Source organism: Indicator indicator, chromosome 3, assembly GCF_027791375.1.
Source record: "Indicator indicator isolate 239-I01 chromosome 3, UM_Iind_1.1, whole genome shotgun sequence".
Lineage (NCBI taxonomy): Eukaryota > Metazoa > Chordata > Aves > Piciformes > Indicatoridae > Indicator > Indicator indicator.
Genome location: NC_072012.1, coordinates 42,126,005 through 42,141,351, shown reverse-complemented (window position 1 = coordinate 42,141,351; position 15,347 = coordinate 42,126,005). Strand labels below are relative to the sequence as shown.

Here is a 15,347-nt window from a genome sequence, read left to right as displayed (position 1 = left end):
CTTTGTTAGATGTCCAATGGGCACAGAGAAGATACATTCAATTAGGCAAAAACTAGCAACATGATCAGATATGAATGAGCATATCTGGCAATTTAAAAGGCAAACTGTAAGTAAAAATGCAAGCATACAACTTATAATAAATACATTTTTAAGCATTTAACATTATGGATATTTTTTAAAAGAATTTAAATAATAAATGCAACTATTTTATACAGAACTGTACCATTTATTATACACACAAGTATATCAGTTCCCTTTGTTTACAAAGGCTGGTTACAGATATATGGAATGTTACAGTACCATCTTGCATAAAATTTTAGTACAATTCGTACTTCAAAAAAAGGGTGCAAAACACCAGCCTAATAAATCTGACTGAATTGAAATAGTTTTAATTACATCATTAACACATACACAACAAGCTGTACATAAGCCCACTTTTCAACCACCACTTTTAAAGATACTGTAGCAAGTACATTAGATTATAAATGATTCCAACTATTTAGTTAAATTTATTAAAGGTTTGCACTGCTACTCACTCTGGAACCTTTGAGATATAGCCTGTGTTCATGAATGACTCAGCTCTTGTTAGTACAGTTAAAAGGCAATCAGCACTGGTTGCCAAAGTACTAGTCACAAGAGATTTCCTCAGGGAAACTTCACCCAGGAACAAACATTTTTGGATCATTTTTTTCCTTTAAGAATTAAAAAAAAAAAACAAAGCAACCCAGTTTTATGGGGTCAAGATTCTCCATTCTGTACCTTAGATGCTGGTGGATGCATGAAGTCCTTAAAGGGAACCAGTGCCTCTTTCAGAGCAGAGCACACTTCTGAGGATGAGCAGGTGATACATTCTACTAAAGTTGGGTACAAGGCAATAACTTGTCCCCACGTGTTAGCATCAACTGCAACAAAGAAAAGATTAAATCACTTACTGCTTTCCAGATTCTTACAACAGATTCTTTTTCAATACCTGTATAAAGAAGGGCACATTCAGGTGGTGCCTAGTGCTACACAGATACTACAACACCTGTACAGGGCTCTCAGATATGATGTAGGATTTTTGCAGGAGAGCCACGCTTTTTTTTTTTTTTTTTTTTTTTGCAGCAGTAGCTGGAAGCCAGATGCAGTATCCAAAAAATGGTGTTACACACCTGTGTTTCTGCATATGAGTTATTCATTGTATTTTCTGGATGAAGAATCGACAAATTGAAAATAATACTTTTATTAAATCCATAATACACATACATTTCCTGACTGCTTTCTTCAGCTACTGACAGAAAATTGGACACACATTTCACTTTTGGAAACTTTCAGCAATGAGGCCACCTATTAATTCCAATAGAAAGCAGAGGAAGAAATACTAGACCAATACACAAAAATATCCCTGGCAAAGTTCGTTCATGCTAACAGGTGAAATTAAACATGGTAGAGTTGACTCTTACTTATTGTGTCGCTTACTTACTTACCCCTGATTTCAGACACTGTTATTGATTTTCATACAGAAATAAAATTATTAAAAGCTAGAAGAAATGGGAGTAAAGTGATTCTCTAATTTGTCCAGGGGTTCTCTTAATAAGCAACTATGCAGGAGGCATATGCTGGCATATGTGGACCAGGTGAAAAATTTCTCTCATTTCAGTGAGAGGGTTGCAGGGAACAGTCCAGCTGAGGTGGCTACTCTACCTCAAAAGAAAAAAAAAAATACAGTAGCACTTCAGTTGCCTTCAGGGCTCATCAAAAAGCTTTACGTATCCTGGCATAGTTCAGCCTTCATCGTCTTGCCTTGGAATCCACAATATGATAAAACTGGCTGCTCAGTGATGCTTTCAGGAAACCCACCTGCCCGTGGTTTTTTTTTTTTTTTTGGAAAGGCTGGTTAGTTGGTTGATTTGTTTCAGAACTTAAAAAGGTTTTTTCTGTTCCTCATAGTATCAAAAGCAGGGAGGTAGAGGGAAGTGTCATACATGCAGTTCTCTCTTAGTTGGAGAGTACAATACAGCTGGTTTAACCAAGACTCCTGACTAAGTTCTCTGGTGGGAACTCTATGCATACAGCAGCAGCTTACAGGAGGAACAGGATGCATGATTATAAATGAAATCTTCCATTTAATTCAGCTCTTTAAATGTATCTGTCAGCCATTTACTTGGGCATCAGTGAGCTAAGACATCTTTCTCAATACAGGGGACAGAGAGGGAAGGAAAGCAAGATCACACACATTTAAGTATGTAACAGCCTGCCTATGTGTTTAACTTGTCCATCCATTGAAGAGCAGAGTGCACCTATATGAATATGATCCATAACAATACATAAAGGTGTCAGGAGAAGAAAAACTTATCTAGCAAGACTACTTATATTTAAGAATTCCATTAAAATTGTATGGAAGGTTTCTTGTTTGTTTCTAGAAGACATCAAGCTCTATCTTAATAAAAGACAGCACAAATTGAAGTTTTCTATTTTATTAAGCATAATTTAGAACCTTGTACTTTTAGGTACACTGGAAAAAACTTCATGTGTTGTTTTTCTGTCTACCTGCCACCTACATATAGACAAAATTACGTAACACTAAATCTTACACATTACACTAAATATCTCTTTGTGGCAGACAATGTTATCTTGTTTAGAACCATGCTGTTTAACAATAACTTACCATTTTCAGGTTGTGTTTTTTTAAGTGAATCTATGAGGGTGCTGACAGCTTTTAAAACAAATATGATTTCTGTTACTTGTTGCCTACAAAGGGAAAAAAAGCAAACATTTTTATCTCAAGAATCTACATTTTCTGTGAAACTTGCATAACATTAAGACAAAACAACACATAATAGGAACACTTGCAAGGAAGCCTGCTGAAAGAAAAGTAAGAGATTACAGTTATCATTAGTCTTTCAACTTTCCCACCATCACTACTGTCATCTCAGCTAGGATAGCTTTAAATGTGATACTGGAAACAGTAAAAGCACACACATCGCAATCTGAAAATACTCATGTACATGATTAACTGTTACATGGAAATAATTAATTTCATCATTCATGATCAAAACATTCAAAAGGTAAGTGAAATAAATTCATGTTATAAAAGTTCCTGGTGCTTTAGTCAGCTTTTCTGTTTCAAGAGCAGTTAGTTCAGTAATGATTCACAATGTTGCTGTTGGGATATTTTATATCATTTTCAAGGAGACTCTCAATTTAGAAACTATACATAGCTCTACTGGAATTAGAGAAACGAGATTTCAGAGAAATACTATATTTCAGATATCAGTAAACAAAAATATTAGTTACAAAGTCACATTCCTATTGTCTATGTAACAGCACTGAACATGACCATTAATTTTTAAAGCTTTTTCAACAACAAAAAAATTGGTATCCGTATTTTCTTTAAAATTCACCCCCACACACACACAATATTTTTTTTAATGACTGATGGATATTTCACATGAAACCTTTTTCTCATGAAGTACTGGTAATACCTTTCATTTCCTGAAGACAATATACATACCGGGGAAGAGGACATTTGCCACTCAATCTCTCATCTTCTATGTAGCGATGCAGTACATCCTGTGACCTTTTCAAGAGCACAGAAAGTGCCATTCTAGAGATGTAGCCTTCCTGAGGCGTTGTGACTTTATTACTGAATGAAAACTGGAGCAGTGTTTCAAAACACACCTTAGAAAACTCCTCTCTCATCCGAATATCTATTTCAGCTTCTGTCAAAGTAAAACATCACATTTAATTGTGGAGCATGCCTGCCAATAGAGTAAATGTTGCACTCAGGTTTATTATAGTTTGCAAAAAGGTTATTGCTCCTCTACTATTAAAAAAAGGTTAGTAAGAAGAAATATTAAGAATACTAAGGTGGCTCTGCAACCATCATAAAAATGCCAAAAATGGAAGATAAAATACACAACATATTCAGTAATATTACCTACTTGACATTGCTTTAGTAATAAAATATATTAAATCAAATAAAAAAACCCAGTAAGCCCTGTTCTACATCCTAAGTACTAATATTTGGTGCTATAGAATCCAAATATTTTTCTCTCTGATGACTTATGTTCATTGTTTTTTCTCAAAGGCAGAGAAAATATCTGGCTAGGTACACCATATCACAGAATCACAGAAAATATCCAGTTGGAAGAGACCTCCAAAATCATCCAGTCCAGCCTTTGACCCAGTTTAGGGTCAATCCTAAACCATGTCCCTAAGCAGCAGGTCCACATGCTGCTTGAACACCTCCAGCAATGGCAACTCCACCATTGCCCTGGGCAGACCATTCCAATGCCTGATAATCCTCTCTGGGAAGAAATATTTCCTAGCATCCAGCCTGAACCTCTGCTGGTGCAGCTTGAAACCATTTCTTCTAGTCCTGTTGTTTTACACCAAGGAGAAGAGACTGCCCCCTCCTCATTCCAACCTCCCTTCAGGTAGTTGTAGAGAGCTATGAGGTCCCTCCTCAGCCTCCTCCAGACTGAACACCCCCCTCAGCTCCCTCAGATGCTCCTCGCAGGCCATGTGTTCCAGGCCTTTCACCAGCCTCAATGGCCTTCTCTGGACACGCTCCAGAACCTCAATGTCCTTCTTGTAGTGAGAGGCCCAGAAGTGAACACAGTACTGGAGGTGTGGCCTCACCAGTGCTGAGCACAGGGGGATGATCACCTCCTTGTTCCTGCTGGAAACGTGTTTCTAATACAAGCCATACAGTTACACTAAGGTTGTTCAGCTTTTAAGAACAGGATACTTTATGTCTTACAACTGGCTGGAATTATTGTTAGAACTATTTCAGCTGGCGCAATGTGAAACAAACTATGCAGAAAGTATAAAGTAACACAAGTACAATATTATATGCACTACTGACCAGGACGTGAGAAAATAGGTTTTAAAAGAACTGCAGGTAATACTCAGCAACTTCCATGAAATAAAATACAGTTTATACAAACAAGCTGCATAACAAACAATCTGTACTAAATACATGCCATGGAATTTCAAGTCTTGAACAAGCTAATGAAAATGTTGAAAGCATTTATTTTCTAGTAGATTTAAACACTATCTCTTTGTCATTCGGGTACCATACCTGTGAAGGAGGATGACTGAGAATGTATTGAGCCTTTATTGAGCATAGTCATTATTTGACCCACAAATTCCTTAGGAATAAAATTAGCATATGGTAGTATCTCTGTGCTGATAAGCTGCACCACCTGAAATAAATTAAATATATTTATATTGGTTTTCTGAATAATAAAGTGGTAATTCTAGTGTGAAGAAGATAAGAAGCATTAAACAAAAGAGATATGCTTGATAAAGCTTCATTAAGTCTCCCAATTACAGCTTTTAAAATTTGTAGTTATGTCCAAAAATTGTGGTCTTGTATGTAACATTAAACTAAAATAATAAACTTTTTCCCCCCTCACTTTTGTCAGAGATTGTAAAGCGGTTATCACTCAAATGTCCACTGACATTTGAAGTATGTTCTTCCAAATGAATTTATGGTTTTGAAAAGAGAAGACCTAGCATTAGAAATCTTCCTCTAATCGAATTCAATATCCTCACTATGACATAAAAACGTATATCACATGTTTACAATGTGACATCTGCAAAGCCACAACAAGTTAATTATCTAAACAAGCTTGAGGCAATGCACATTAACTGAAATGTTTTCTATCCTTGGTCTTCATGGTCCCATTCAGGAACAAAGTGGGGTTAGATCTCCATAAATTAATGCATTAGATCTCAAAGAGTTCTGCTCACTGCAGACAGCACTGCTCCCGCTTTTTATCCAGACATCTTTGTGGATCTTGAGCTGCCAACTCTGGAGAGATGACAGGCAATCAAACACACAGGTATTGCCATGTCTTCTCTCTAACTCCTCTTCCTTTGTACCCTTAATCCCTGGTCTGCCATATCTCCTTATCCTGGAGTGAAAGGAGATCAGTCCCTCTTCATGCCAAGTACCATGTTCTCTTAATTTCTTCATCCTTATGTGGCCAAACAGGACTCTTTTACAACTACAGTGACCTCTGTACTGCACAAACAAGGCATCATTTCTTCATTCATGCACAAACTTTTTAGCATTGACAACACATCTGGAGGGCAACAATGTCATTGTTGATTGAATGCATCCCCTCAACACAGAAAGCACTCAGTTTAGATTTAATTGCCAGCTTCCTCCATGGTTTACAATTACCTGGGTAATTGCTTGGCAATAACCTAATAAGTAAAATCCAATAATGGGTTAGAGGCAGAAACACATTCTGGTTTAGCCACTCTGTGCTGTATTAAACTTGAGTGGACAGTAGTTGTTTTGGGCATGCTGCTTCCTCCTTTTTGCATAACTCTGAAGCAGCCAAATTCTGAGCCCATGAATAGCCTATCTTGTTTTCAAAAAGGAAACAATACCACAGAAAAATAATGAATAGGTAACTTTCAAAAAAATTATTTCATAACCAAATACAGTCTGTGAATAGAACTCTCTCATGTTTGACAGTGTATTTTCTTACCTCAACATCAATGCTCTCATTCTTCTGAAATTCTTGAATGGAGAGATTATCAGGAGGTGTACTAGAAATAAGCATACTACGTTATAGTTTTCAATTCATGTGTATGGAGATCAGTATGAGAAAACACATTGCATTTAAAGTTTTCAGAAGCATCAAGATGGTACTATCATTACTATTGGTTAACATTTTAGAATAAAATCTTATGAATAATGATGACAAAAATGATTCAAATGAAAAAAGGAGGTAAATCATTAAAATTGAAGAATTACAACTAATGGACCTGCTTCAGGACTTGCATCACCAACACCATTTTTCCTATGCACCTCATCTTGTACATGCAAAAGTCATCATATCTGTTTAGATGAGTCTGTGAAGGTATCATCAGGGAATTACACTTTATTACATCTTACCTCTTCTCTTAGTATGGAAGAAAAGAGACATTTGATTTTAAGCAGCACACCTGTAAAAAACTGTTAGTTTACATTTTCTTCTGCACTAATGAAAGATACTTTTCATTAATGGGTCACTGTATTGTCTTTTTCCTTGATAACTGAAATGATATATTTGTTCTCATTCTTAAAGAATTTTATGAAGAGATAAACACATTTTCCAAACAACTCTGAAGAAATTCAGAACTTTCTGCAGTTCTTCCATTGTATATAAATATTTAGTTACAGATGAAAAGTGCAGAAGTGATCCAACCATGAAAATTACCCAGTACTTTACTAGATTCTACCCTACTTGCTTGTAAATTCAGAAATCTTGTATCATCTGAGAATTTTATGCCAACTACCAGCCATGCAGTTTTGGTGAGGTTTTATCTCATTTATTGAGGCGTTCCATGTAGTGAACTACCCATTCAATGAATTCAAATTCCTTTCCTTTGCTGGATTATACTACTGAATTATTGGGCTAAATTCCTCAGCAGGAAAGAAAAGAATAAAGGCCTCCTACTTAGACAGCAATCAACTACTTCAGCTGATGTGCCTACATCAGTGTTTTAATTTGATCAGACACAGGCTTTTCAAGTTAAACTAGATTAATTTTCAATGAAACTAAAGAAACAAACAAACAAAAATTTACTCCATGTTCCCACAGATGCTTGCATGAGCTACTCTCAAATAATAATAAAAAAAAAAAACCTAAAGTGAGCACTCCAAAGCTGATGGGTCCTCATCATGAATTGTTTTGCTTCTACTGCACTTGGAGGGGGAAAAATTAAAAAAAAAAAATAATCTAGAGGTAATCCACACAACAGACAAACTCTGAAATACCTTGCTTATAATGCCATAATTACAGGATTGCCTGGTAAAAATCTACATGGAATCAACATATCATTAGCAAAATTATTTGAAGGAAAATTATGAGCCAGTGGCAATCTGTGGTACAAGAACTTTCTGAGCTATGTAAATTGGAAGGCTGGAAGGGGTATATAATGATAATATTGCTATGTGATCATCTTGCACTCTTTCTTAGGCATCCCGCTAATCCCACCAAACCAGTAGATCTGTCTAGATATATGTCTGTTCTGACCTAGTTGCACTGTTCCTCCTTTCCTGAGATGGAGTGGAAGTTGGAATCCTCTTGCCTACATCCCTCTGAAATTTAAAGGCAGTTTTGAAACCCACAGGATTGTAGTCTCAGTTTTTTCATAGTGTCTGATTTGCACTGGAGCTAACCTGCTGCTAGAGCTAATGGAATAACCAGTAGCATTAACAGCAAAATTCAGGGAGAAGGTGTTAAATACAGTCAATATTGTTTCACACATTAAATTCTCTCCTTTTCCCATAATTCACTTTTTGTCTTATAGAATAACTATATAACATCTTCAAACTGAGGAACAGTTGGGAAATTTGACCACTTGAAAGGAATAGTTAGAAATATTGGAAGTAAGATTGCCTGTGGTACTCAGCTTTCTGCTATAGTGTATGCTTGTGTGTTACAAATGCATCTTAAATTAGATAATGCTCTTTTTGCCTTCCTCCAGAGACACCATCTGATTAAGTACACAGGATGGTCACCACTGAGAAGGAAGGGAAATGATAAGGTCAGTCTGCCACAGGATTCTTTGCCTAATTTATGGCAGAATAGGCAGATGCAAGGAAAACAGAGCTCTGGGCTGAACAAAGAACCAAGCTGTTGTGCAAGCAGAGGAATTGGTGTGGTACTGCAGTGACAAGCAGAATGGCATTCTTTGGCTTATTTCCAAACTCGCTCCCCAGCCCCCAGCTTTTCCTCCACCCCATGTCCCTCTCCAGGAAACAACAGACATGTGGTGGTAGTTCAAAGCTAAACACGTGCTCTCTGGCAAGACAGCTGCCAAATCTGACTGTGGACCTGTGCCAGCCTTGTCCTCATAAGGGTACTTGTCTGGGTCTGTTTTCTCCATCCCACTGCCAGTTTTAATGAAAGGTTTAAGAACTTTGGAGGCTTCTAAATCTCATTCAGATCTGGTTAGTTTAACTTACAGTTGTAAGTTTTTTCTTCCCAGTGCTCCTACATAGTGCTGACCAAGTCAAATAAGATTTTTTTCAAGACAAGGTTTTCTATCTTATCTTCCAAGTGCTTAGCATGAGACACCTGAGGTTCAGTCTGCACACCTACAGCTAATCTTCAGCTTTGACAATTATGTCAGTATGTACCAGCATTCTTGCCTAAAAAATAAATACATCTCCCTTCCTGAAAGGGACTTCATGCAGGTAACTTGACCAATGCCTGTGTTACAAGTATGAATAGAAAAATCAAACACTATATTTATTACTGGTTTGTGTGTTAAGACAGTCAGGAATTTTGGAGTTCTATGTTGTAAACAAAGAATAAGATATTACATAGTAGTTCGTTTAGTACCTTTTGTAACACAAACAGCTAAGCAAAATTTTTAAATAGTAACACAAGCTATTGTGATGCCTAGAAATGCAGCCTATGTTGAAATACATGGGAAGCTTCCTTTCTGACACTTCTAATTTACAACTGACTAGCTTTCTGAGCTGAGGGTTACTTTAAAGAGGTGTAAAGATGTTTCTCTCCAGTCATCCATACATGATCTGCCATATATGCTACAGATAATGCTACATACTTGTTTGTGTAGCGAATTGCTCCCAGGTAAATAGATTTTTAAAAGTTGTCTATATGAAACATCAACCTAGAGGCCAAAAGCTTTGCTGGTCTGATGCACTGCAGCCAAATTATACCAGAAGGGTCAAGAGCCAGGGAAGAAAAGAAGCAGTGTGATGCAGACTATTGCTATGCATGGGCTTTCCTACGCACAGAGCTTCCAGCAGCTGCCCACTGTCTAGGGAGGGCTTTAGAGCCGAATAACGAAGAGCTAACAGCCACCCAGAGTCCCGCTGTGCACAGCAGCACTCTGCTCTGAAGCATCTTTTTGAAGAGTGTTGATTTAACTCCCTCATGTGTGCACAGACTTCAGCTCTACTAAATTATATATACACACACGTTTGTTGAATTTTATTTTATGTAATGGCTTGACATGCTTCCATGAAAGCCTCTGGGAAAGAAGAACAGTATGAAATAATAAACAGACCTGCCTCTCACTAGAAGAAAATTTGATGTAAATTAAGTTACATGAAATGTATTAATTTTTAAAAGGCACTTTGATTTATTAAAAAAAAAAAAAAATCAAGACTATTGGGCCTCCTCAGGTGCAGCTTGCTGGCTTGTTGTTTTTTTTTAAAAGCAAGCAAGCTGAAACTTCTTGCTTGGAAGGAATTTCATTATTTTAAAGCACTGTGAATCTCTGTGTTTAATTTAAGGGTTCTAACCACAGTGACCTCCTGCCTAACCTACACCAACTCAGTTTCACTGGTGGAAGGAATATTAGACTGTCCACACATGCGATTCCTAGGACCACGGTGATTAGAAGAACTATGAGTTATATTAGAAAAATAGTTTAAATGTTGATTAGAAATTTAAAACATTAGTGAAATATAAAGAGTTTTATCTTTCTGCTCTATCCTCAGCTATATAGACACTTGGAGAATTTGTATACAAAAATGAGACAATAGGTACTGGGATGTTTTAACAAACAAAGCTAAAGGGAAAAGCTAGCCAAGTCTGTTAGCTGCAATAGATCATTAGCTAGTTTTACACAGAACCATGTTTCATATTTAGAAGCATCCCAGGAATGCTAAGTGAGTTTTGAAGAAAAAAAAAGGTTTGAAGAGCAGGTACAAAAGGAATATCTCTACCCAGCTTTGCATGAAGCCTGGACAGGTAATTGCACAGAATATGAAGAACATTAAATAGTGGAAAATGTGGAGTACAAAAAGGTATACAAGAGTGAAGAAAAGTAAGTTTCTTTGTGACAAAATATTTCAGTTTGCCTGAAGCAGAGAACTTACGAAAAATTACAGAATGCTGCCATAAGAAAGTCAGTTTTCAGTTCTAACCATATTCAGGCCTAACTGTATCTACCTCCATTTCGGTCACAAGGAGTGACAAGTGGGTAACAGTAAAAATCCATGGTGTGTCTCCAAATCGTATTTTCCAAGTTCTTTGTGCTCCAGAAACTTTTCAATATGCTGATTTTCAGCAGTGAAGACAGATCTGTACACCTGACTTAACAACACCCCACATCCCATGTGACATATTTACAAGTTGGAAAGCCACCAGAGATGACTAGACTCTCAGTCACAGCCAAGGCACTGAAACCAAGTCAAGTTTACAAGTCACTAACGTAACCAAGACCACAGGGTGCTTTCATCTTCTCCTCTGTAGCTTGTTTAAATGATTTTGGTGATATGGACAAAAATTCAAATATTACCAAAAGTAAACACACTGAAAAATCAGGTTTTATACCACCTTGCTGACCTAGAACAAAGGCCCAACATGGAGAGCTGGAAAGGAATTACTTCCCCATTGTCTTCTATAATCCTGAAATTGACATGCACCTCAAATTAACAATAAATTTTAGATGCTTCTTTCAAAACAGTGAATAGATTCTTCCAAATTACTCTGGAATGAGACATTATTATTATTAATGTGTATTTTTCTATTACAAGTATAATAAAAAAATATTAAAAGAACAGAGAAGTTTGAAAAATCTAAATTTAATTTACTTTAAAATGGTACAACTACGAATGTAAGAGACTGACTATACTGCAATTACAACCCATTGAAAGACACAATTTAGACAATTTTAACACAAAGGGGTCAGGCTGTCCTATTTGCCAAGGCTAGCTTCACAGCATCTTGCATGGAATTGCAGAGGGATGTAACCAAAAGGAAATCAGAAGAGAATTACCTCAACATTGGGGAACTTCCACAGCTGTCTCTAGAGCCCACCTTGCATCACAGTGAGAGAGCTTCAGAAGCATTATGGGAAGGAGGAGGAGGATAGAGAAAAGGAGAAGTGACTGCTATTACTAATTGGCCTGACTACTGGCATGAGGCAGATGCACTCCCTCCACAGCTTTAGCTTTTTTTAGGACCATAAGGCCCAGGCTTCTAAAGGGAACACAAAGACTACCTACCCTAAAGCTACTAAGGGATAAGGCTCTAACTTTAAGTAGGGGAACTGTGCACTTGGGAAGACAAGCTGCTGTTTAGAAAAAGATGGACATTAAAGGGGGTAAAAAAAAAAAAAAAGAAATAGCAATCCCAAACCAGACATTCAATAGGCATACAAATGTGCAACTATATAAGCAAAAATCATCTATTCATAACAAGCTAGCAAAGAGTAGTGACAGTGGTCATTAATTATAATAACTGACCACATTATTCTGCTGTATTAAAATGGTTCTATAAACCACTGGGCTATTTTTAATATTTTAAATTCTTCTTAACCTCAAAACTTCTAAGTGAGAAAACAGAAAAGTTTCATCTAACTTTTCAGAGAACATCTTTAACTCTGATGAAAATGCTGATCCCTAAAACACATTCTGTATGTAAGATTATAGAACATACTCTGGTCTCTAAACAGGCAGAACCCATACTTAAGCAAAGACAGGCAAGTTTTAGGGCATCATAAATATTCACAGAAGTACTAATTTTCCTTTACCTCCAGAGAATATTTGTCTATGCATGACAGCTAGCCAAAAATACTACAACCAACAGCAACGGTGATTGTTTCTAGCAAGCAACATGCTGAGATGAAATTTCTATGGTTGAAACAGCTTTCAAGGAAAATATAAATTACTCATTGTAATTTAAGAAAAGGAGAAAACATATTCGCCAAAAAAAGGTCATGCATATGATACTACATTACACTGAAGATCTGTGGTAATCTTCCTTCTCTGTATTTATGAATGATTAATACCCAAAACTGTAGACGTGTCTGTCTGGGTCAGCTAAAAACATGCAAAATGTTTCATCTGTCTTGCAAATATTTAGGAATAATTCATTGACAGCAAATAGTAGAATGTATTTCCAAAGTAACTTCCAACTGAAATACATTCTTCTACAATAACCTAAAAAACCTTTTTTTAAAAAAAAAAAAAACTAACAATGATCTTGATTGCAGGGTGCTAAAGAATCTGGACTGCCTGCCTCAGAGTGGAAGCAGGACTACTAATCATAGCTGAAAACAAAATGAAACAAGATACTGCGAAGATTGTAAATTAAGGAACCATCAAAACAAAAAACCTTGAATGATTAAAGTGTCTTTAATGTTGCCTTGATGAGCTTTTCTATTTTAAGGTCCTCCTATTTAAAAATATTTCTTTCAAGTAAATGCAAAACCAAAAGAAAGGTTTTCCATTCAGTGTTCATATAACCCTATTGATGAAATTCCAAACCCATTCTTTATTACAAACATTTTTACTAACGGATGTGTCTTCAAAATTAAGTTTCATTGGTATTTATTTTTCATCTGTTTTGGGCAAGCTGCTATTTATTCACCATTAGTAAATACAGCTGTGTTTGGTTACTGATTTTCTGTGTTTGAAAATTACACACACACACACACAAATACACAGCGTATTAGTGTTAGGTACAGAAGAACCCTACTGTTTTCTACTATAAAATAAGGTTGTTACTGAAATCTGATACAGACAGAAAACCCAGGGAATTAAATTTCTCATACTACACACTGACCTTTAACTTTAAACACTATTAGATAAACTATTCCCGAAGATGCTTACCCAGAAGATGAAAATTCCATCCCACTACTAAGCATTCTTCTACAACATCTAACCTTCCTTAGAGTGAAAGGTTTCCTTAATGTCTAACCAAGATAATCTTTGCTGAACTGAAATCCATTTCTACCCATTCTCAAGGGACAATAAAAATTCTTCTGTGGAGCAATCTTCTACCACGTTCTGAAGACATATTATGTCTTCCTAATGATACATTCTTTTGGTTAAACAAACTAATAGAGCAGATTATCTAAGTCTCTGATCGTTATTTTTCACTTCTAGACTTTCTCAACCTGCCCACATCAAGGTCAGGTTGGATGGGGCTCTGAGCAACCTGATCTAGTTAAAAATGTCCCTGCTTCCTGCAGGCGGGATTGGACTAGATGACCTTTAAAGGTCCCTTCCAACTCAAACCATTCTATGATTCTGTGATTCTATCTAGCCTCACCTCGAGGGACTGGAGGAAAAGTCTGATGAGGAGAGGCTGAGGGAGCTGGGATTGTTCAGCCTCGAGAAGAGAAAACTCAGGGGGAACCTTATCACACTCAAGAAGTACCTGAAGGGTAGCAAGGTGGTGGTCAGGCTCTTCTGTGATGAGAGGGCATGGCATGAAGCTGCACCAAGGGAGATTTAGGTTGGATGTTAGGAAACACTTCCTCCTGGAAAGGGTAATTAGAGACTGGAATGGACTGCCCAGGGAGGTGGTGGAGTTGCTGTCCCTGGAGGTGTTTAAGGAGAGACTGGATGTGGCACTAAGTGACATGGTCTGGTCAGTGTGGTGGTGTTAGGTCATAGGCTGGACTTGATAATCGCAGAGGTCTATTCCAGCCTCAATAATTCTGTGATTCTCTGATCTACAGTGTTCAATTCTTCAGTGATCATGTATGTACTTATACAGCTGCCTGTCTGCCTAGTTATAAATCCGACTGTTTAGCCACACGACTCACAAAGTATTATAAATAAAGCATGGTTAATTATTAAGACATAATCAGTTGATCTTGGGCAAAACAAATGCAAAGTAACTATGGGCTTGTTAAGTGAACAAAGTAAGAAATATTTTTCCAAAATTCACAGAAAGTGGAATATTTCGAGATGGAACTCAGGAGAAATACCTACAGTAAATGGTGTTCACCTTAAAATAAAAATTAATTTTTGCAATTCTGTTCAAAGGGGGTGAAAAAGGGGAAAAAAAACAAATATGCATCAATAACTCTTTATCAAATCTATAGTAAACATCCTTGGGAGCCCATACAGAATAGCTTGGCCTTGTGCCTTATGTTCAGAGGTCACTTGAGCTCTTCTTGCTCCATCATTTCAACTTTTGAATGAAGTTTTTTCTAGTACTGTCTAAAGTTATACTTTCTTTAAGCAAACAAATTGGTTACCTTTTTCCTTCATTCATTATAAGAATTAATAATTCTGATATCAAATACCTCTAAAGATAAGGCTATTTGTACTGAACTCTACTGACACATTTAGCGAACAAATTACCTGCAAATAATTTCCAGTTTGGAAAGGAAAAAAAAAAGGAAAGAAATTGTGTTTACCTTTTGGTGAATAAAAAGTCTTCAAAAGTATTTGCTAGCTCTGGCCACATACTGTCAAATTTTCCAGAAGATGCATGCTGCCTTGCAACAGGTAGCCCAATAGAGAGAACTTTGAGAAGAGAAGAAACAGCTAGCTTCCATGTGCTTTCAGAGGGACAGGAATATTTCAAGCTAAGAGGTATTCCTAGTGTCTGCAAAAATGAAGAAAAACCCCCAAAATG

General features: G+C 36.7%; 1 protein-coding gene across 3 annotated transcripts in view; it reads right to left on the bottom strand.

Moving 5' to 3' along the window:
* Positions 1 to 667: 667 nt before the first annotated feature.
* The window catches only part of MON2 (MON2 homolog, regulator of endosome-to-Golgi trafficking), a 73,351-nt gene continuing 58,671 nt past the window's right edge, over positions 668 to 15,347 (bottom strand). For all 3 annotated transcript variants that reach the window (XM_054399606.1, XM_054399605.1, XM_054399607.1), the window contains 6 exons: positions 15,127 to 15,317; positions 6,489 to 6,549; positions 5,066 to 5,189; positions 3,494 to 3,701; positions 2,648 to 2,730; positions 668 to 902 (listed from right to left, as the gene is read on the bottom strand). In XM_054399606.1, coding sequence (XP_054255581.1) covers positions 739 to 902; positions 2,648 to 2,730; positions 3,494 to 3,701; positions 5,066 to 5,189; positions 6,489 to 6,549; positions 15,127 to 15,317 — 831 coding nt within the window. In that variant the 3' untranslated portion in view covers positions 668 to 738. The remainder of the gene's footprint in view (positions 903 to 2,647; positions 2,731 to 3,493; positions 3,702 to 5,065; positions 5,190 to 6,488; positions 6,550 to 15,126; positions 15,318 to 15,347) is intronic.